This window comes from Poecilia reticulata, linkage group LG19 (assembly GCF_000633615.1).
Source record: "Poecilia reticulata strain Guanapo linkage group LG19, Guppy_female_1.0+MT, whole genome shotgun sequence".
NCBI lineage: Eukaryota > Metazoa > Chordata > Actinopteri > Cyprinodontiformes > Poeciliidae > Poecilia > Poecilia reticulata.
In genome coordinates, this window is record NC_024349.1 from 4,727,793 (window position 1) to 4,750,349 (window position 22,557).

General features: G+C 38.7%; 2 protein-coding genes and 2 long non-coding RNA genes across 4 annotated transcripts in view; 1 reads left to right on the forward strand and 3 right to left on the reverse strand.

Annotated features, from left to right (window-relative positions):
* The window catches only part of edc4 (enhancer of mRNA decapping 4), a 31,524-nt gene extending 19,658 nt beyond the window's left edge, over positions 1–11,866 (reverse strand). Inside the window, exons 1-12 of the mRNA XM_008436541.1 lie at positions 11,636–11,866; positions 6,111–6,255; positions 5,900–6,011; positions 5,633–5,732; positions 5,013–5,199; positions 4,444–4,591; positions 3,487–3,591; positions 3,211–3,323; positions 3,041–3,124; positions 2,861–2,956; positions 2,195–2,294; positions 518–698 (exon numbers count right to left, since the gene is read on the reverse strand). Of these exons, the coding sequence (XP_008434763.1) occupies positions 518–698; positions 2,195–2,294; positions 2,861–2,956; positions 3,041–3,124; positions 3,211–3,323; positions 3,487–3,591; positions 4,444–4,591; positions 5,013–5,199; positions 5,633–5,732; positions 5,900–6,011; positions 6,111–6,255; positions 11,636–11,723 (1,459 nt within the window). The 5' untranslated portion in view covers positions 11,724–11,866. The remainder of the gene's footprint in view (positions 1–517; positions 699–2,194; positions 2,295–2,860; positions 2,957–3,040; positions 3,125–3,210; positions 3,324–3,486; positions 3,592–4,443; positions 4,592–5,012; positions 5,200–5,632; positions 5,733–5,899; positions 6,012–6,110; positions 6,256–11,635) is intronic.
* A 985-nt stretch (positions 11,867–12,851) lies between these two features.
* Positions 12,852–19,151, reverse strand: nutf2 (nuclear transport factor 2). The gene is made up of 5 exons (XM_008436544.2): positions 19,062–19,151; positions 16,894–17,015; positions 16,072–16,143; positions 14,856–14,954; positions 12,852–13,751 (listed from the first exon to the last, which is right to left on the reverse strand). The coding sequence occupies exons 2-5, from the start codon at positions 16,990–16,992 to the stop codon at positions 13,638–13,640; spliced, it is 384 nt and encodes a 127-aa protein (XP_008434766.1). The 5' UTR covers positions 16,993–17,015; positions 19,062–19,151; the 3' UTR covers positions 12,852–13,637.
* Positions 17,770–21,624, forward strand: LOC108167291 (uncharacterized). The gene is made up of 3 exons (XR_001777652.1): positions 17,770–18,940; positions 19,023–19,261; positions 21,547–21,624. It is a non-coding gene; the product is annotated as an uncharacterized LOC108167291 (long non-coding RNA).
* Positions 19,689–21,828, reverse strand: LOC108167290 (uncharacterized). Its single transcript, XR_001777651.1, has 4 exons — positions 21,700–21,828; positions 21,526–21,607; positions 20,383–20,461; positions 19,689–20,039 (listed from the first exon to the last, which is right to left on the reverse strand). It is a non-coding gene; the product is annotated as an uncharacterized LOC108167290 (long non-coding RNA).
* Between the last annotated feature and the right edge of the window lie 729 nt (positions 21,829–22,557).

Sequence of the window (22,557 nt, forward strand, 5' to 3'; positions counted from 1 at the left end):
AAATGTCCATATGCATGATTTATTATTTTTCTCTTTCTACCAAAACTGGATGAAAGTTTTCAGTCTGGTGTTTTAGTCTCAACAAGCCGTTTTTCTTGAAGGATAATTTTGTTTAAAGAGACTTTATAATTAATTTTATTTGTTGTTTCTGCTATTTTGTTTATTTATTTTGGATATTTAAAATGTCTTCAAGTTTTAGTGTTGAATGTTCATTAGAAATTAAAGTTTAATTATCTTTGAGTGTGTTCTTGCATTATTATGCCATTACCATTATATTACTTGAAAAAAGTCTCAAAACAACAATATGATTGTTTATCACAATAATGTTTGTGAGCTGCACAAAATCAGTCTACGTGCCACAAATGGTCCCCGAGTCGCACTTTGGACACCTGTGTTCTAAAGTAAATCTGAATAATATAAAGGAGCCAATGTGTTTGTTTCTATTTGGACTGAGAATCTTTCCAACTCAGATTCACTGGAATGACTGGCTCCAGGTGTGGCTGGGGAAAGCGCCCACCTGTCGACATGCTCTCGCTCTCCTCCTCCGCTGGCAGAACCTCGGTGTGCCTCAGGCGGCTGTGGGTCACGTCGCGCACCCCGAAGCTGAGCACAGGGTGGGTGAGCAGGAACTCCGACACGGCCGTGAAGCTCGCTTTGCCCTTCTCCTGGTCCTGCCGTAGCTCCATCACATAGAGGACCTGAAGGAGGACGACATGGATTCACCATGAGGCGCCGCTCACATCACATCTGTATCGGCCCCAACATGGTAAAAACCTCCAGATCGGGTTGTAACTAGTCACATTTACTCAGTTACGTTTACTTGAGAAACTTTTGTCAGGGGAAAATGTTAAAAATGTTTTATTTTTTGTTACTTATGTGAATTACTGTAATTTTTGTTTTCCAATGACAATTATAAAGTTAAGTAGAAATTAACTTTACGATATTTTCCGCACTATAAGGCGCACCGGATTATAAGGCGCACCTTCAATGAATGGCCTATTTTAAAACTTTTTTCATATATAATGCGCAAAGAATAGACTCTGATTCTTTGCGCATTATAAGGCGCATAGAATAGACGCTTCAGTTTGGGTTGCCAATTTGTTCCGTACTCTATTACACATCTACATTTGTAAAGAAGTGGTCCCCGAGTACTTTATATAGTAGACTGCCCTAGTCATTGTTTCACTCACGGTGTTGGTGTTGTGATATTGTGCCCAACTGCTTTCTGGGTAACACAGACCAACCAACACGCTGCTGCCACCGCAGTCTCTGTCTCTCTTCCCCCGCGCGTCCCCCACCCCAGGCTTTAAATGTATAGTGGCTGGTCCCTTGGTAACCCTAGTCGAAGCTCCCCGGATGAATGTCTAAAGCCACTTTGTTGACATAAAGAATGTCAACAAAACAGTCCGACTCGGGTCGGCGAGGAGAGCCTTCTGCATAACACCAGACGATGGTCACCCTTCTCCGTTTGCGCACAGCATATTCGTGGAGAACTTGGTGCTAAATGACCTGCAGACGACCCGATTATCAGGTCAGTAGGTAGATAGGTCAGTCAAACTTTATTAACAAACCTGCATTCTGACAACTATCCCAGCATGCACCGTGCGCTTCTTCTTCTACGGGCGAAAATGAAGTCGCCGGCTGCTTACCGTAGTTGCTAGACCTGTTGTAGCTCCATATTGGTCCATATATAAGGCGCACTGTCGGCTTTTGAGGAAATTTAAGGTTTTTAGGTGCCTTATAGTGCGGAAAATGCGGTAATAGTATAATTTCCACTGGAAAGTTAGTTTCAGCTTAACTTTTATAATCTGTTCAGTCTGATGATGTAATTTTTAAATATTAAATGATTGATAATTTGATCAGTTACTCGAGTTACTTCAGTACTTTTCACCAAATACTTTTTTACTTTTGAGTAAAAATATGTTGAAATAGTTCTACTCTGACATGAATAAATTTTTTATGTACTCTGCCCAACTCTGGCAGCAATGTTCCCAAATATGATTCACCATGGTAGTCAATCTGTTTGACTACCATTGTTATTTAATGATTCTTATTATTTTATTTATTATTTATTTTACATTGGCTGTTTCACTCCTAGCTGTTCTGACGTTTAACCAATTACTAAATTAGATTATTTAAATCGATTAATCATGATTAACAGATTCATCCCTACTTTAAACACTACGCCACTCACCTTTCTTTGCACATCAGTGAGGATCAAGTATTCAGCAGCAAGATCTAAACTGGCCTTGAGACTGGGAAGAACCGTAGAGTTGAATGGATCTGGAGAAAACCTAGAAGAAGAAGAATGGATAGCGTCGGTATAACAGCTAGAATAGAATAAAATGTAAGCTTTGCACGTTGTATTTTTTGCTTTTAGGAGCTGCACTTGGCCCGTCATGAAACAAAATTTGTTGGATGATAAAATATCCCAGAAGTTATTATAAACAATAATATTGTTGTTTTGAGACCACTATAAAGTAATATAACTTTAAGAATGTGTTTGTTTAAGAGCACATTCTTAAAAATCAATAAACTTTAACATTTAATAAACATTTAATACAGAAACTGGAAGACATTTTAAATATTACAAAATAAATAAAACAACAGAAACAACAAATAAAATTAATTATAAAGTCTCTGTAAACAAAACTGCCCTTCAAAAAAAGGAGCTAGTTGAGACAAAAGCACCAGAATGAAAACTTTTATCATCCAGGTTTTTTGGTAGAAAGAGGAAAACAATAAATCAGGCAAATGAAAATTATGGAGCTCATTTTAATTTATCTTGCCATTAATTGATTTATTGATTATTGTGACAGGCGGAGCTGCAAGTAGGAAAAACATCTATTGTTTAAGTTACCTGATGGTTTGCAAGCAGGTCCAGGAAACTGTGCACCACAGCTTCAACTCCTGGTTCTGGTCTGCTCCAGTTATCAGAAACCTCCAGAACGGAACCCTTCAAACATAAAAACGAGGAAAAAAACGTCAGTGAAACTCCAGACAGAAACTCAGAGGAGCGTCAACGTTTCAGTGAACCGACTCTGGGTCCTGCCGCTTGTGGTTGTCACAGAAGAGAAGACAGGAGAGAGGACGTCCTTCGTGAGGTCGGAGTTCATGGAGACATCTGGACGACAGAACAGGAGCAGAAATGTAAACTGGATCAGCAGCAAAATGTTGTTGATGATCAGTGGTTTACCCCCTCGCTCCTACCTGGGCTTATCTTGTCCTCCTTCTATGTAGATCTGCCAGAACTTGATGTAACCGTCGTGGCTCGCTGTGGCCAAAACGGTCCCATCAGGGGACAGAGCACCTTCACTGACTCTCTGCAGGAGCACACAGTTTTATACTTTAACAGAAAACAAACAGCAAAAAACAAAATCTTATGCCAAATAAAAATATCTTAAAAGGTGTATCTGACATATTTTATCTTCTATAAATGCTCAGTTTTTGTGCCATGACTTCCTGGGAAATAAAAAATCCAGGTACCTGTGTGTGTCCTTTAACTATAATGAGGCCATCTTTGATTTCTGAGGCATCAACTGGCCAACTGCTGTAATTGGCTCTCAAAACTTCGAGGTCCCAAACCTCAGCCTGGAAAAGGGAAAGTTCATGTAAACAAAGGAAAATGGAGAAATCTGAAGTGAGATGTTTATTTTCTACTAACATCGATGCAAACCTATGAAAACCCATGTCTGTCATGAAAAAAAAACAATGAAAGCACAACAGAAGTCACAATTCCATATGTTAAAGTCATAATTACAACTTTCAATCTCATAATTATGGGATACAAAGTTAAAACTATGAAATAAATGAACATAGTTATGAGATTTAATGTCATAGTTTTGTCATAATTACTAAAATAAGTCATAATTTTGACTTACTTAAGGTCATAATTATGACAAATTCAAAATTATGGCTTTTTATCTCATAATTATGACATTAATCGTCAAATTTATTTAATTTTGCAATTACGATTTTGTATCTGAAAACTATTAATTAATTTAATTTATAAATTATTTCATAATTTTTACTTTGAATCTCATAATTTTGAATTTGAAAGTCAAAATTATGACTTTTATTCTTGTAATTATGACTTTGTATCTCAAAACTATGACTTACTATTTCATAATTTTGACTTTAGATAGAACATAAAAATTTTAACTATTAAAGTTGAAAATATAACTTTTATTCTTGTGATAACTTTAAAACTCATAATTATAACTTTCTGTTGTGCTTTTATTTTTTTCTTTCATGGCAGTAATGGACTTCCATACAACGACAAACCCTCAAGTTTGGCAGACTTTTTTAGTTAAGTTTTTAGAACTTTCATCCTGTTTTTAACTATTGTAATATTTAAATTAGAATTAAGAGAATAGATGCTGAAAATGTCCTGCATATTTTCTGTCATGTAGGATTTTCTGATTCGTGTTCAGAGCCGGTTACCCCGTCCTCATGCAGGAGAGCCAGCGTCTGGCTGGTGTCGTCCTGGTTCTCCTCGCTGTCTTCCAAGATGTACGGGCACCAGATGAGGCGTCTGTGGGAGTTCAGTGGAGCGTCTTCTGGACGCTGAATGTGAACCACTATCTGATCCCTGTTTGGTCCAGGTTAAAGTTATAAGTGAAATGTCTGCCAGTTAAAATAGCACTTTTTCAACAATATTAAGGAAATGCTTACTTAAAACAAGCTGCTATATCTTGCTCTAAAGTAACCAATAAATTAGTTTTGTCTTATTTTAAGTGCATTAAGATATTTGCACTAGAAACTAGACCAAAGTTTTTGTGTTTTTGCAGTGCAGCAGTTCGACCTTTTTGAATTCTGCACCTGAAAATTTACCAAAGAATGAAAAAACAAAAATTACAGCCATAACTAATAAAGACTGAACTAAAACGAAGCAATATTTACCTAATAAAAACAACCAAACTGAATTAGACAAATGTCACAACAAAATAAAACTAAACTATAATGAAAAACCCCAAAACGTAGCGTTTTTCTGCTGCTTCCTGTCAGGATACAGTATTTTGCTTCTCGTGAGTGTGAGATGCCAGACCATCAGGTTTCCCGCCTCATCCACGCAGCCCAACAGAGAGGAGTCGAGGTGGGCGAAAGCGAGATCCGTGACGGCGCCAGTGAAGCCCTTCAGCAAGGAGCGCTCACTGAAATCCAAACTCAGCACGCGAATCATGGCGTGGTTGTTGGCTCCTGAACGAAAACACGCAGAAATCAACCAAAGAATCTGAATCCATGGAGAAAAATAGCTTTTCAACTTTTCATATGAAGTTGGGATGTTGTGAAAAACATAAATAAAAACAGAATAGGATGACTTGCACATCCTTTTCCATCTAGATTAAATTGAATTCACTACAAGATATATGATGCTCCAACAAATATTGCAAATATCTGAGCATATATAAACATTTGAACATTAAATATATCGTCTTTGTAGTGAATTTAATTGAACCTAGGTTGAAAAGGACTTGCAGATTATCTTATTCTGATTTTATTTATGCTATTTATGCTAGAATCTGCCAACAACACTCATCTGTTGTTTCTGGTTCCAGTAGTAAATAAGGTGTGTGTGACATTTTATCTTTTCATTAATCAAAGTAAATTAGTCAAATATTTCTTCTCTCACCTCTGATGGCGTAGGCGAGGAAGGAGTTGGACACGGCTATCAGTCGGCCGTAATAATACTTGTGCTCCCAGTCGTACTTGGCGACAGGTTGAATTTTAACCTGAGTGAAGAGTTTAAATCAGATAAAAATACAAGAAAATAGGAAAAAATAATCATAACTTCAAAATATTCTTAGGATTTAATGAGGACTAAACGAGAGTGATCTCTCCTCAATGAAAAAGACTCATGAGAGCAGCAGGATTTACTGCGGTTCTGATCCAAACTCACCTTGTTGCTGCCCCGCGCCTTGCTGTTGATGCCCGAGTCCTGACTCGCCACGATCTCCACGTTGTTTAAGACGATGGGGATGCAGGTGCTCCCATCATCACCAGTCAGGCAGCTAGAAAACAACAGAGAATATCCATTTAGTTTGACATTTCACATCTTTAGAAAAACAGAGACAAAATGGCTGCCGTAGAGATGAAGAGTAGCCACTCACATCCTCTGGCTCTCCTGGATGCTGCCATCAGTGGAAATGGGTCTGGTGGATTCAGATATGCTGGTCCCCAGTAGTCCTGCTCCCAGTAAACCGTTCAGCTCTCCATTGAAGGACAGTTTTCTCTGATCGTCGCTTGGTTGCATATCTGAGAAATACAATTAAAAGCTACGTTCACTTCAGAAGGAGCAGGGAAAGCAGCAAAGCGGTTTGATTTTTCTAGAAGTTCTGATCCGACCCAATTGGAGATCCCATTGGCAGATAATTAATCTAAACACTCGATTCCAGCATTAGTTTCTAGCTTAGGAAACTCCTTTGGTACAGAAGAAAATGTTTCTCTTCACTGTCATTCACTATTCAATAATTATTACATTCATTTAGCATAAATGGTGCCTCATACTTAGGCCTGCTGCAATAAACAATAAATCAATGAATCACATGATCAATTGAAATTAAAAAAAAATTTACTACACAAAATAAATACATAATAAAGTAATTTATGTGATGTACAGGTGTGTGTGTATTCAAATAATCTCTGTGGTGAAGCTGAATTAGGTGCAGGCCGAGTTCAGGAGTCTGACAGCTGAAGGGAAGAAAATGTTCCTCAGTCTGGTGGTTTTGCTCTGGATGCTGCTCAGCCTCCTGCCTGAGGGAGCGGCTGGAACAGCCTGTGTGCAGGATGGGTGGAGTTCTTCATGATGAGGAGCGGCCATCATACTGTGGAGGAAACACTGCAATCCACAGTCCTCTGTGCAGCCTTAACCAGCCTCTGCAGAGCTGTCCTTTCAGCAGCAGTGCAGCTGTCATGCCACGCTGTGATGCAGGTGTAGAGAATGCTCTCCACCATACAGCCATAAAAGCTCCTCAGGACTGAGTTCCTTAGTCCAGCTCTCCGCAGCTTCCTGAGGAAGTAGAGACGCGGTGGGCCTTCCTGAACAGACAGGAGGTGTTGGTACTCTAGGTGAGTCACTGGATATATGCATGCCCAGGTGCCAGTAGCTGGAGGCCACCTCCACAGCTGTTCCTCTGATGTACAGGGGCTGAAGAGGACTAATTCCTTCTGAAATCCACCATCATCTCTTTGGTTTTCTTCACGTTGATGCAGAGGTCATTTTCTCTGCACCAGGTGTTCCACTTTCTCTCTGTAATTGGACTCATCACTGTTTGTGATGCATCCCACTACTACTGTGTCATCTGAAAACTTCACTATGACAGCTTGGGTGCCTTGCCAAGCAGTTATAGGTCATCAGAGTGAAGAGGAGGGGGCTCAGCACTCTGCCCTGCCACAAGCCAGTGCTGAGGGTGATGAAGGAGGAGACGTGGTTGTGGATCCTGACAATCTGAGGTCTGTTGGTCAGGAAGTCCAGAATCCAGTTCCCCAGTGTGGGACTCAGTCCAAGAGAGCAGAGCTTCTGCACCAGGGTCTGTGGGGTGATGGTGTTGACGGCTGAGGAAAAATCCAGAGAGAGCAGACTGATGTAGGAGTTCCTGCTCTCCAGCTGGGTGAGGGCTGTGTGGATCACTGATGAGATTGGGTGAGGGCTGTGTGGATCACTGATGAGATGGCGTCAGCAGTGGAGCGGTTCTTCCTGTAGGCATACTGATGGGGATCCACAGTGAAGTGGATGAAGTCTTCAATGTGGGTCATGACTAGCCTCTCGAAGCACTTCATGACTGCCGATGTTAAGGCTATAGGTTGGTAGTCATTCAGGCCTGTCACTGTGGAGCCCTTGGGGACAATAGTGGTGGTCGTTAAGCAGATGGGCACAGATGCCAGTGACAGTGAGGTGTTAAAGATGTCTGCCAATACCACGTCAGCACCTCAGACAGCTGTTGTGTGCAGTCCCTCAGTACGTGCCCTGGAATGTTGCCGGGGTTAGGGTTAGGTGATTTCCTGGAGGGTCTTCTTCACATCTGCTGTTGTCACACAGAGAGGCGTGTCACCAGGTGGTGGCACAAGTATCCTCAAAGCAGATCCTCAAAGCGAGTGTAGAACTTATTGAGTGCATCTGGCAGTGAGGGCTCCCTTTGGCATTGTGCATCTTCAATGTTGCAGTTATCGATGCACTTGATGCCCTTCAACATGTGCCAGGTGTCAATGGTGGTGAAGTGACCTTGAATTTTCTGGGCGTATGTGGCTTTGGCCCTCATAATGCCTGTAATCAGTTCTTTCTTCACTTCTTGGAGTGCTGATGCCTCGCCTGTCCTGATAGCAGCATCCCTAGCTTTCAGCAGAGGTCTCCCCTCAGCATTCAGCTAGGGTTTCTGGTTCGGGTAACAGATTATCTGACGGTTAAATTATGACCATCAGAAACCGTTCCACCACTTTAAGACGGAGGGAACAGCACCCAATTGGTGATTTTTAGCCATCAGATACTGTATCCCAGTTTAACACTGAGGGGGCAGTATCTGAAGGGCAGCATTGAGAATTAAGCATTCTCCTGGTTTTAGGACTATATGAATAGCCCATTCATATTATAGCTGGAGGCAGTACGTACGTACAGGCCTCCAGCTACTGGCATGTATGTACGTACATTCGTACGTACATGTACGAATTACATACGTACGAATTAAGCATTCTCCTGGTTTTAGGTCTATATGAGTGGCCTATAATAGTACATACATACATACATAGATACATACATACATACATACATACATACACACACACACACACACACACACACACACACACATACATACATACATACACCTATGTGTGTGTGTGTGCTTGTGTGTTTATGTCTTATGAAAGCGCAGTTGCAAAACGTGAATAATGTGAGACAACGTCGCTGAAACACGTTGTTTGGCCTTTCACGGTGTCCGTAGTTGTGGGCGCTGAACAAGCAAGCGCCCATTTTGCGGTGCGAGGAAACGCTGGGGGAGCCGTGACTGATGGGGAAACGCGAATCGACGTAACATGTTGGCCAGGTTTTCGTTAGACAAAGGACGGCATAGTTCTTCATCGCTACAAAAACACTCAGCCTCAGATGTAACAAATCCACTTTGTTATCCAGTGAGCGGACATTGGCCACAAAATAGAGAGTCGGAATTGGTGGCTTCCTAGCCTTCAGCTGGGTCAACGCGCCCGCCCGCTTCCCCCTCTTCTCTTTTCGGGCACAACGTTTCCATTTGACCGTTGCTCCTCGTTGCTGATGTTTATGTCATAATAACTGCTAAAAAAAAAATTAACCACAATGCTCTATTCTGATTTTTAAAAATATGTAATATTTATCTAGTCAAATTTTATTTAATCTTAGGAGGTTTTTGAAGCAGTGTCCTCCACGGCGGGCCTTTTTCTGGTTCGGTAGTTTCTCGCTAGCTACGCTAGCTTGAGGAGCAAAGCGGCTTCATACGTTTGACTGGCAGCCAATCATAAACGAGAGCTTGGCAAATAACATTTTATGTAGGAACCAGTTCATTTTGAGATGGTCAAAACTAATTGTTAAATGGTGATTTCATCAACAAATGTAAAAGCTAGATAGGAAAAAATAACAAAAAATACAACTGTTTACACCATCTGTTGTTATGCATGTCTTATTAAATTTAGTACAATAGCACCATTAACACAGAAATACCGGATTTTTCTATAAACATTTCAAACTCAAATATACTTTAATCGGCGTTACTAACCTTGTTCCTTTATCGAGTGAATTTTAAACAGAGTTGCTTTTTTATCCTTTCTTTTGTTTATTGCGGTTAGCCTGTTCAGGTAGAACTGCTTCCGTTACCATAGCTACCTTAACAAGGAAGTTGCCAGAATAAAAGCATATAACCTTAATGGCTCTTGGCCTTTACTTTTTAATGAATTATTGTAATTTATATTTCATCATCATGTTTGGGAAAACAGATTAGATTTTGTAACAAAAAATGTCTGTTTTAAAATTGTATTGGATTTATTATTACTTTTTGGTTTTTTTCTCACCTTTCTTGAGGCCCCCACTTTAAAAAACACAGCTGTAATATTCAGATACATCTAATAAAATTAGAATACAATGAAAGGTTAAATATTGGAAACTCATGGTGTTGCACCTTAATCATCTAATTGATTCCAAACACCTGCAGAGATTTTCTGAACCTCTACAGAAAATCTCTGCATATTTTCTGTAGAGAAATCAATATACGTTCACACAGCATATTAAAGCTCAACTCAGATTATTTTGTGAATTTTAAACTACTTTTTGCAATTAAAGTAGTTAGCAAATATATATAAAATAGTTTTAAGTCAAAATAGACAGCAAAAGCAGGGGCTGTATAATCTTTTACACTCAAAGAACCATAAGAAAATGTGTGTTCTTGTATTTATGCATTATATTAATATAGCTCTTTTCGATAAAGGATCAACTAGTTTAACCAAAGTGCCGAACAGTACTAAAATGGATCAGACTGAGATAAGAAATAAAACAGAAAATGAAAATAGAATGAAAAACTATAAAAACATGCAACAAAAGTCAAATAAAAACAGAAGCAACAACAAACCAAGTCACACTGAGCCAAGAGAAACTGAAAGGTTTACACAGGGCTTCCGCCCTGTAGGTAGACTCCCTTTGTGTGTTTTTCTCATATCGTGTTTGTAGTTGTCTAATGCCTAGATTATCTTTGCAAAGTGTTGACTTTGGCAAATGGCAGTTCTTGTTGAATCTGCGTTTTCAATACGTTTGATTTTAACATTTTAATTTCAACTGATCTATGAGCAACTCACACCAAAAGTATTTCATGTATTCTGGCCATTGTTGAATTAAGATAGAGGATGTTTCAGTAGCTGCGCTAAATTACAGATTTCTTTTAAGAAACTTTGAAGAAATTTTACTCATAACGCATCTACATTGGTCTGATAAGTAGAAATCATAACCAATACGTATTTTAATCTTGTGTGATTTTTATATGCATTTCTAGAGGGGAGAAATCATTAAGTATTTGTTCATTTATCGGTCATAATTCCAATATTAATATCGGATATTGATATTGGTAGAAATGTTCACATTGGTGCATTTCAATTAATTTCCATGCATTCCTTTTTTACATTGAGAAACTCTAAAAATGAGTGGACAGGTGTCGAGATTTTCCATTATTATACACTTTTATTTACTGTACTTTTCCAGCCAATCAAGAAACTCTGTGAATGACGCTAATTATCCAATAATTCGAGTTTATCACAGAGACGTTTTTAACATATTTCCAATGGGTTTAAATGAGTCTAAACAAAAAATAGCTAGAACAAAATAATAATAAATATGTGAGGGGGGAAAAACTCGAGTATTTAAATGTTTTGGTAGCAGGGACACATTTCCACCAGAAAACAGACTGAGATACAAGCTAGCTGCTAACAGGCCGAAGCAGAAACGACTCTCAGCAGACTTTAAAAGGTACCGAATAATATATTCAATGCTATTAAAAACATTTCCTCCACTGAGGTATTATATCAGCAGCTAAAGAAACGCCCGCTGGGTAAACTGTGCTACGGTAAACAGTGAGGTTAACCTCGGGTTAGCCTGTGCGGCCTAGCCGTGTAAGCGTCCCCCACTTACCGGCGCTGCTCCCCGGACGGTCGAGCTTCAGGATGTCCCGGAGGTGCTGGGTCGCTCCCTCGATGTCTATGTTAGAGTTGGACGCCATGGGTGAGGGGAAATGGGGGGGATTTGGGAAAACACTGAGGGGAAAATATTTTTTTAATTCGATGCGATGCTGTCACAGTTCACCCAGAGCAACCGTCCAAACTTCCGTTCTGTCCGTGCCTTCCGTTCCGACTGCTCACACTGTCTCCGCTCATTGGTTCCTACCTGAAACTCGTCTGAGGTCAACTCACGAGAGCGCCATCTACTGTACAGTCATGTTTAAAACACCTTCTGATTATTTTAGCAATCTACTGTACAGTCATGTTTAAAACACCTTCTGATTATTTTAGCAGAGTCGTAATATTACTCTAAACAAATTCTGACATTTTAAGAGAATTGGTCAAAATTCTGGTTATTCTATTTACATATTTAATCAGATGATGCATTCTTGTTAGCAAGGCAAAGTTAAAATTACTTTCTTTACTCTAAGTTGTGCAGTTTTGCTTCCGATAGATTGTGTAGTTCCCCTGATGACATATTAACAATGTTAAAAGTATTAATGTCAGGTTTTAACAACTTTAACTGATTTTTAATATAATCTTGTGATTAAATGGGCCACTTTAAAAAGTTATTAAAAGGGCAATTTGTGTGGAGTCTTGAAACTTTTTTTAACACCTGTATTGCTTTGTACCTTTTCACCATTTCAGGAAAATTGGGATTAATATTTTATTTTATGCAAGTACTAAAAGGGACATATTTAACCCAACATGCATTAATTCATACCTGCTTATGAATAGCACAACTTACTTTAATTTGCCTTAGAATCTTTCTGTAGTAGATAGGGCACCAAAACTGACTGTGGGCCCCACATCCTTGTAAACCTGCCTCTGGTTTTAAATATAAAATTTGTTTTCCTACCAGGATTAGTAGACAAATCTTTATTTGGTTATTAACCTCTTAAAAGTTAATTAAAAAGGTGCAAGTTGCTGGTGGTTCTTAGTTAGACCGTTGAAAGCCGATCACAGGAAAAGCAAGTGATTTATTGGCACATATTTACTGATAACTATGTAAATAAAAGTAATTTTTGAATTCATATGCTTTGAATCGTTTTGTTTTTATGTTTTTTACTTGAAGTAATCATAATCGCGCAACATTTCAGTGACTGCTACGACAGCTGAAGCAAAACCTCTGGAGATTGGAAGTCTTTATTGGCCACATCTGGGCCAAAGAAAGTGCCTGAAGCCAAACAAATAAACAAGCAAAAGAAAAAAAAAATAACTTCAGTACATCGGCTCTTCAAGTAATTTCTCTGGTGAGGAAACCGGTTCAGAAAATGACATGGAGAGACCACACAGTTAAGAAAAAATGTCCAGGTTTTATTGTGTATCGTGGCTGTTGTCCTTGTCGACTGCCAGATGTTGAGTGAAAGAGAAAAAAAAAGAAAGAAAACAAGATGAATGCTCGTCCTCCAACATCCTTTGGTCTGCAACAGCTAAACCTGGCAGCATGAATCACGCTTAGAGGGGCAGAAACTAAACTTGACTCACTAAGAGCAGCTAAGGTGAACACATGAATGGGGCGTCTCAAATAAAACCTGAACACGGATCTAAAGAACCGAGTCGACAGCAGAGCAGAACGAGTTAGAATCAAAGCAGAGCATGAGTTAATGGCATCGATCGGATGTTTGTCCTTCTGGTGGCTTGAGTGTAGATACTGAGGATCTCCCAGCGTCATGCAGAGCGGCGGAGCGGCAGACAGGGGCGTCTGATTGGTCGGCCGGCTCTCAGCGAAGAGGCGTGTCGCGGTTCTGCTGGGCTGGAGGAGAGGAAACCCACCTGGACGCGGGTCGGTGATTGACATCTAGGGTCCGGCGTTTTTGCTCGTTTGTCAGGCGGGCCTGAATGAGACGGAGGGAGGGAGGAGCACTTCCTCCGTCTCAGGCGGCCGCCCCTGCCCGCCGGCGCGGAGAGGCGGCCTAGCCAAAGTTGTGGATGGCCAGCCTGAACATGTCATTGGTGCACACCCAAGCGTCGTTAATGTTCTTCAGGATGAAACTCTGATGGAAACCCATGATGGGGTCTTCATCCGCCTGCAGAGAGACACCAACACTGAGTCACATCAACGACAAATACTAACACCTGTCGCAATAAATCGAATGCTAAATTAAAACAAGCTCACTAAGGCAACCTGACGTGACCCAAATCAGATTTTGTTGCCTTGACGTGACCTTTTCCTGACCTTTCAAATGTGACCTGAATCTGTACAACCAGGTCGCTTCCATCTGACCTGAACGTCATTGATACTCGACAAACGTCACGATTTTGCGTCCTGACATGCAGAAGAAGGAAAATCAACAAACATGGCGGACTATAATGAGGATATAATGTTAATTTGCTGGGTCCTGTCGGACGACAACTTCACAATCGCAAGATACGCTTCACCATTAGCATCTACGTTTACTTATGCAAACATTGAGCACTTCTTCTTTTTCATGGCAATTGGTAAAACAATGAGCACGCTCTGTGTGTGATGCTATTGCGCCCTCTACTGCACATGCGGGACACTTTCAGGGCGTTTGAAGTTCTCAGGTCACATACAAGTCGCATTTATTTGGAAGCGTGAACCACAAAAAAATTTAAATTACGCAAAAAAATAAAATCAGAATTGCGCATTAAGGCATTCAGTGTGAACGAAGCCTAATTTCTATTTACATGACTTATCATTTTTCTCTCTTTTCTGGTTCTTTGGTCTCAACTAGTCCATTTTTTTATTTCATAATTTATTTTATTTGTCGTTTCTGTTTTGTTTAGGACACTGGTGTCCAAAACAGACATTTTAACTACTGGCAGGCCACAAAATTCATTATATAAAAATGCTAAAATTAGTTTATTGTGATATTTCTATTTTTAGTTTTAACTCAACAATAAATAAAATATGAAATCTGTATACTATTAAAGATTAAAAACACTGAAAAACTGTCAATTTCCAATTTTTGGGGTCATAAATTGTATTCCATTTTGTATTTCTATTATTTATTGAATCATTCTTGATTTGTGGACAGGGGTCAAACAAAAGGACCACAAATAGCAGGCCACAATGGACATCCACTTCTCCAGAAAGATCTTCAGAAACTCTGGAAAACTATTAATGAAGTTGAAGAAAAAGAAGAAATGCAGATGAGAGGTACAGTTACCTTTAGCTGTCCTACGACCATACTCAAGATGCAGTTGTCTGGAGTTGGCTGGTGGTCCTGCGCTGTTATACTATGCGCTATTTTTGTGAAGGGGAGACTCTGGGAAACACAATAAAACAGAAATATAAACAGCTGGGTTAAATTCAAGCATGAAAATAACAATAACCTGCAATAATATGAGAAGGGTCAGAGAATTCCTCAAAAAATAAAATCAGTGAAAATAGAAGATTGATACACCAATTATTGAATTAGTTTTTACCCAAATATTGCAGAATGTCACAAACTTACATGAAAATGTCAAAATTTGCACAGAAATATAAAGCATAGCACCATTTAGGACTGATTTTTTTTTTAAAAAGGTGATTTTCAGCTAGTTACAAGCTGCAGTATGTAACTTAAAAGAATATTTAGTTGTTGTTTTTTTACATGTTGACAGTTTAATATGAGACAGAAAAAATGTTAAAAGATAGATCTCCTCCCCACCCTCCCTGAGCTACTACTGCCATCTGAAGAAATGCAACATTCCTGACCAAAAACAACCAATCAGAGCCATGGGGGAAAGGCTTACCGCTGTTAATCAATCTCATGTAATTACTGCTAAATGTTCCAGTGGGAGGAAAACAACTTAATGTTACAGAAAAACCGTTTACCCACCATCATACATGGTTATGCTAACTAGCTTTAGCATCCATGGCAGCCTCCGAATGAGTGGTGCGTACAGAAGCCTGATTGACAGCGTTCCTGGCTCCGATTGGTTGTATCGGAGCCAGGAGCGCTGGAGCACTGGAAGATAGCATCATTCCAGTGCTATCTAGTTAGCACTGGAAGAATGGAGAGGAGCTTTGTTTCCCCCCCCAGATTATCTGCTTCATACCATATTGTCATGACATGGTGACCGTTTCAACCAATATGTAAAAAGTATTTTAAGAAAAATGACATACTGCAGGTTTAAGAATCTGTTTCACCTGCATAGAGCAACTTTGACTGCATTTTGTCCAGTCAGAGCAAAATCCTACACAATTAACTCCAGGTTTCCCCACATGAAATATTGTTTGACTCATTGAGGCCCTAAAATGAAGTCATTATGTTTCACAAAAATGCTTTGGATCCTTTAATGTTATGAAAAATCTGGCTTTTCTTATTGACCTGCAGCATAAAATAAAAGAGTCAAAGTTTTTCTCCATTTCTTCAACCACAAATTACCACAAACACTCACAGTGAGTTTCTCAACAATTGCTATTTTTCCCTGGTAGGGCTGTCCTTCCCATGTAAGGCATGACGTATCGATCTGAGAGGAGAAACGGGAGACGATCGTTAGCTGGAAAAATCATCTGTCTTCATGAAAAACAGTCAATCCACACACAGAACCAGTCTGAGATAAATCAAATACTGTTGAAAGTGTTTTTACAAAACCTAAACGTTAACCTCACTGCAACTGAAATTAAGTATTTTGGCTTTTATTCATATTATTATTTGGTATTTTCTGCCAATATTGCAATCATCTTAATATTTCTACCAAACTTAATTTTATTTTCCATTTCTCTACCTGCGATGCTGTGATTTTTGGTCAGCTGAGGTTGTTGAAAATCTGCTACATATATAAACCTTTACATAACTTTAACATGAAAAGAAACCTCAGTAAATACAAAATGTACTTTTCAAATGATTAATACAAAAAAAAAGGCTTCCAAACCAATAACTGGCTGGATGCTAACTAGTTTAAATCAGTATCTGCATCTTGTTTGACCACATAATTGCACCTTTTGACATTTAAAAAATAAATTTGCTCAATGGAAACATGTGAAATTTGAGAAACATTCACATTTTCTGATAAAACATTTTTGTGGTGTTTTGATAAGGTGGTGCTTTCTGGGTTAGAGAAACAAATCCCAGCCAATCAAACAAATGAGTCCAGTCAGGTTGGTCAGTTTGGACAGCTGCTTCACATTAATCATGGTGAATAAACTACATTTAAACCATTTCACTTCAATATTTAAGAGAATCTGAAAATGACAAGCAGAACCCAACTTTGACTCACATATATTGATCCGAGCTGCGATCTGTCCGAGTCGAACATCTGGTAGTAGTGCTGCACGAAGCTGGAGCCTATCTGCTCCCACAGAGGCTGCTCCGCCATCTTGAATCACCCTGCAACACACACTGGGCAGGGGGAGGGGGCGGAGCAGACATCGGGTCACACACACTGGTCAACCCGGATAAAAGCAACAAACATCTGAACATCCCAGTGAGCCCAAGTCAGCAGCTGTTTCTGTGAAGAACGCCACCAGCCATTATGAAATAATCACAATGTATGTATACAGGTGAGCAGATACACTGAGGGCTTTATGGACAAACTGCAAAATTAATTTCATATCATCCCGGTGTAAACACATGGGTGTCAGAGCGCATCATGACGTTGCATGGCTGGTAGATGGGATTCTGTGTGTGACGAACGAAGGTGTCAAATCCCATCGCTAACATGGACACAAAGGCTGGGAAAGGTGAGAGTTAATTGATAATACATTGACAAGTATGAAAGGGGCAGGATATTATAAGATGTATCTTCTACCTGCTCCTTTTCGAACAGAAAATATAAAATTGCATGTCACATGGGCAAAATAATTTGTTTTACATTTTATTTCTTAAGTTTGTCTCATTCTATTTTGTTTTCTTGTTCTTTTTTGACTGTTTTTAATGTCTGTTCGAAATAAATAAATAAATGAAATGAAATTCAAATTAATTGAATTTAAATGGTCTAAAAGCTGGAGTATCGACATTTTTATAAGCATATTTGTGAGTTTGTCTCTGTATTATTAAATTTAATATAATTTCAGGTCTCTGTGTAACTTTTCTTCAGGTTAACTTAGCTCTGTTAGCTTTGATTTCTTCTTTTTCTCGACTTTTGTTCTTTTTAGACAATTATTCCCTCTGGTTTTGGAATTTAACTTACTTTTTTTTAACTTTCAGATAGTTATGATGTGCAACCATGGCTACAAGCTACTGTTTCTACATCTGGGAGCAGCCGATTAGCATATGAAAAGCTCAAATAACAACCTGAACTCTGACCCCAAATCCCAGAGGAGACAGTGAGAAATACTCAGAGAATAATCAAATCAGGGCTGGTAAAATAAATACAACAAAATATCAGAAAATCCCAGAGGACAATTTTCTTTTGTCTGCAGGAGAGCGACAGCTTCAGAAAACATTTATTATTCATCATGACGACGAGCCGAAGCATCCAAAAACATAAACAAGCTGGTCAGCAATGACATGAAATGGTTCATTACTGTTGTGCCACAAACAATTAGTCAATAATTTAGAATATCTAGTGAAATGTGCGTAAAAAAACTAATCTTTCTTCCCAATAGAAGTCATTTTACAGTTTGGACACCTCTTGAAAGATGTCCGTTTCATTTTCATTTTTCTCTCTCTAGCACTTTGATCTACTGTGGTTATTCTAACGTCCTTTATAAATAAAAGCAGATTGGAAAATGACTTTCCCGTTTTCTTTTTACAGAAACACATACCGCAATATTACACGCAAAACTGTAATACAGGGCTTTAATGAGTAATTCTCAAAAATGAAAATACACATTTGTAAAACCAAAGCCGTAAACTGACAGCACAGGTCACGTGTTCTCAGGGTTGCTGCTGGAACAATCTAAGCGCGCTAAAACATTAGCACAGGACCCGCCAGGACCCGCGCACTGCGGGACAGAAACGCAACAAACCCGCACAGCTTGCGGTATTAAAGAGCAGAAGGAGAAACGATGCGTCGGTGCCGATCAATGGTAAAAGCTCCTCTTGTTTAGTCAGTTGACGTTAGCCAAGTAGCCGCTGCTAGCTTGTGAGGAAACTTGTCTGTTGATCCAGACTTTCCCACCCACCAGCTCATGTTAGCCGCCCGGGAAATAGTTTTTCCAAGGCGTTGGCTGTCAGACTCATTGGGGTTGGTCTTCTCACTGCATGCTAAAAATACCCAGACCCTTCTAAAGTGTGGATACCTCCTACGGGCCCGCGCTTATAACCCCCCGGACCAGCTACCCGACATAGGCGTGCCCGACGTTAGCCCCATAAAACCAGAGGTTATTAGCCTGTTGACCGGTCGTATTATCCTTAATTAATTCAAACGCCTAAATAAACTCATGTCTCTTTGTTTTCACGCAGGTTTATGCCCAGTGCATAAAACAAATGACATAAACTTACCTCACTGTAACGCCGAGGCCGGCTGCACGATGGCACAGTGCAATGTCTCCTACGCCGCGAAGGCACGCAACCGAGGACGCAGCCGCCGCGGTGCATTGTGGTTGCTGTAGTCTGTCTTCTTCGCACCTTTTGGCGCTCCTACGGCTGCTGACACTCAATTTGTTGTATTACCGCCATCTACTGGATCTACTGGATGACAGGTTTCCCTTCTTTTTGTTCTGCTTCTTGTGATTTGACCTTTATTATACTTGCATCCAAAACATATTTGCAGTTGTAAATTTGATACCCATTTTATTCACTGCTTCCTTAAACTCTCCTTTGTGATTTTTGTGCAATAAATTCTGCTGTACCATTTCAAATGGTGTAAATGGGTGTAAAAAATGGATGGATGGGGTAAAGCAGATTAAAACTATTAACTATACCTGCAGAGTGGAGTATAACTGAAACAATTAAGTACAAATTCTTTCAATAGCAAAAAGCAACAGAGTTTATTATAACATGTCAAACAGAGAAAATATGTTAAATTAATAGCTTGGAGAATCTTTTTCATCTCTGCAGAAAAGGGCTTCACATATTTTGCTAATATATGCATATACAGAGCTGTAAAAAAGTAGCTTAGAGATTTCATCTGTTTTTGACATTTTGTCACACTTTAATATTCCAAAACCTTGCATTATAATATCAAAGACATCCTAAGTAAATACAAATGAGGAAAAGTAAAACAAACAACACTGACATCTATCAGTATGGAATGGCTGACAAATTTATATTTATAAAGCTTTAAGACTCCAGAGAACTACATTAAGGACCATTAAACCTCAGTTAGAGGGAAAAAACACCCCTGCTTTAGATTGTAAAAACTAAGATTATCTGAATCTTCTGCTTCATGTTGGAGTCATCGCTGCTGTTGTCAGCTTGGATCTGACCGATGGTCACATGTTCATCTGGTTCTTCATGTGACTCTGCTGTCTTCACCGCCTCCCAAAACACACAGCAATGATAATTAGTCACAGATTCAGACACAAAGAGCTTCTTACACCCCTCCCTGTTCAAACCAGCGGTGGACATTTGGTTGAATCATCAAAACAGTTTGGAGGAACAGAAATAGATTATTTTTGATGAAACATCATCAAAATGAATCAGTTCTTCTTCGTGGTCTGACTGCACACACTCCCATGTCCATAAAACAGAAAACTGCTCTTGAAACAGGTAATTCATCAGTTTATGGACAAATGTTGGATGAACTACGATTACTATTACTGCCACAGGACAGTAAATAACACCAGTGTTGAAAATCCAAGCAGAAAGGGTAAAAATGTACCTGAAAAGCAGCTGAAAGATGACTTGGTTTGCTTCTTTTGTGGAGCGCCAGCAGGACGTCGTACTCAGTCCTGAAGAGTCTTCAGTTTGAAAAATACAACAAACAAACAAAAAAGCATTGATATTATTGTCAAGATTTTGAGAAAGTGATCATTTCCATCTGTGTTTGTTTGTCTCTATGACAAAGAAATATAACTACATTTACCACCATACAAATTTATTCTGTTTTTGCTTTTTTCACAGTTAAATGTTTCAAATTTCAATTTATGTATCAGACAAAAATAATCTGAGTGAGTAAAAGAAAAAATCTGTTTCGAAATGATAATTTACTTTATTCAAAGATATCCAAACGAGTCAGGCTCTATGCATCTACTACAGTTTTCTGGCTGACCACCGATCTGCCGGTTCCGATTTTGTCCGTTACCAATTCTTTTTGTTTGAAAAGTCACTAAACTAGCAACAAAATTGCTAAGTTGGCAACAGACCGATTGTCAGACTTCATCAGTAAATAAGATCGTTCTGTCATTTAAGTATTGCTCGATCATCAATCTCCCAAAATTAAGGAAGTCGAGGACAATTTTTTTGGTGACACCTTAGAAAATACAATTGCTCCCCTTGTAATTGTGCTTAATCGACCTTTTGAGCTTCAGTTTCATCAGTAACAGAACGTCTTGATTACTGCGGGACCAATCAAATTAAGAAATCAGACCTGGATCAGTTCTTCTGTTTCTTTTTTGTTTTTTTGCTCTGTTTGTTCAAATCTCCTGTCGGTAATGACATATTACTTTTATCCAGGGAACAAAGCAAGATCCATAAGAAGAATTGGAGAATCTTGACTGCCGACATCAGTGTCTGACCTCACAAATGCTGAGAATGATCAAATATTCATCTAAACACATTAGAGAGAAATTAGGAACCATTTTAGTCCCTTGCAAAATTATTTCTAGATTTGAATAAAGATGTTTAATTACAAACTTTTCTATATACATATATATCTCTTTTGTAATAAGAAACACCATCAAAATACATTCTGACTCAACGTGTTTAACATTTTTAAAACAAGCACAATAATGTATTTTAATCCTGAGGAATGAACAAGATGAAGACATGAAATTTATACTATTACTGGCCCAAAATTTTTTACATATTCATTTTATGACGACAGGAAGAAGAGGCTTGTACACTCTGAGAGCACTGACTACACAACTGAAGATGTTGCGGTAAACCTGCAACCAGAGCACAATAGTACGTGTGAGTTCAAGACAAAGAGTGTGAGACATTTCCTCTGGTATTTTTATTGTGAACTGAAACTCCTCACCTCTGGTTTCAGTTCCTGAACCTGTAGCTCATTAACAACCAACTTCTTTTCTTTATCTTTCTTCTTAAGGAAAAATCTGTTCCAGTCTCCTGGGCAAAGCCTTTTTTGTAAAGTATGGTTTTGTGTTGGCGAAACAAAAGAAGGAAACATCAAGTTGTTGTTTTGGAATAAGCAAATCACTTTTGTTTTTATAACTTTGGTGAAAGAGGAAGATTAACATTCTTACAATTTAAGTGCGTTGTATATATTTTAAAACGTTTGTTAGCTTTATATGTTTTGTGTTGGCTCTGTTCAGGGGGTTGTGCCCAAAGACTGAACGTTGTAGAACGGTTTCCATGGTGACGATAAAAGACCCCCACATAGCTGTCCTTTCGATGCCTGACCACTTTGTTTTTTTAAATTGCGCAGCAAAAAACGTATTGTTTCCTAACCTATAAAATTCTCAGCAAAATAATCTGAATATCAGGTATTTACTGCAAAGACCAGATTTTAGTATGTTAATAAATCTTTACTTGATTTATTTATTTTTTTATTAGATTTGTCAAAGAATACATAATTTTAACCATACTCATTATAATAATCATTATTACAATTATTTTAGTCATTGCTATTTTATCTATTGTTATTTACGTATAAATTATTAATTTATTGCTATTCGTTATCTTTTAAATGTTTTTTATATGTTTTAGATTCTAAACATTTTATTTTGTGCAGTTATATAATTTTCTTATTTATCCATTTTAATCCTTTATTATCATCAGGGGTGCGGAGTAACTAATTACTTTTACTCAGTTACGTTTACTTGAATAACGTTTTGGAAAAAAATGTACTTTTAATAGTAGTTTACTACACCATACC

Coding starts and splice junctions, on each gene's coding strand:
- nutf2 (XM_008436544.2), bottom strand. CDS start 16,992: ATGGCGGAGCAGCCTCTGTGGGAGCAGATAGGCTCCAGCTTCGTGCAG. Junction 16,144..16,893: donor CGCAGCTCGGATCAATATAT/GTGAGTCAAAGT, acceptor TTCTCCTCTCAG/ATCGATACGTCATGCCTTAC. Junction 14,955..16,071: donor CAATTGTTGAGAAACTCACT/GTGAGTGTTTGT, acceptor TGTGTTTCCCAG/AGTCTCCCCTTCACAAAAAT.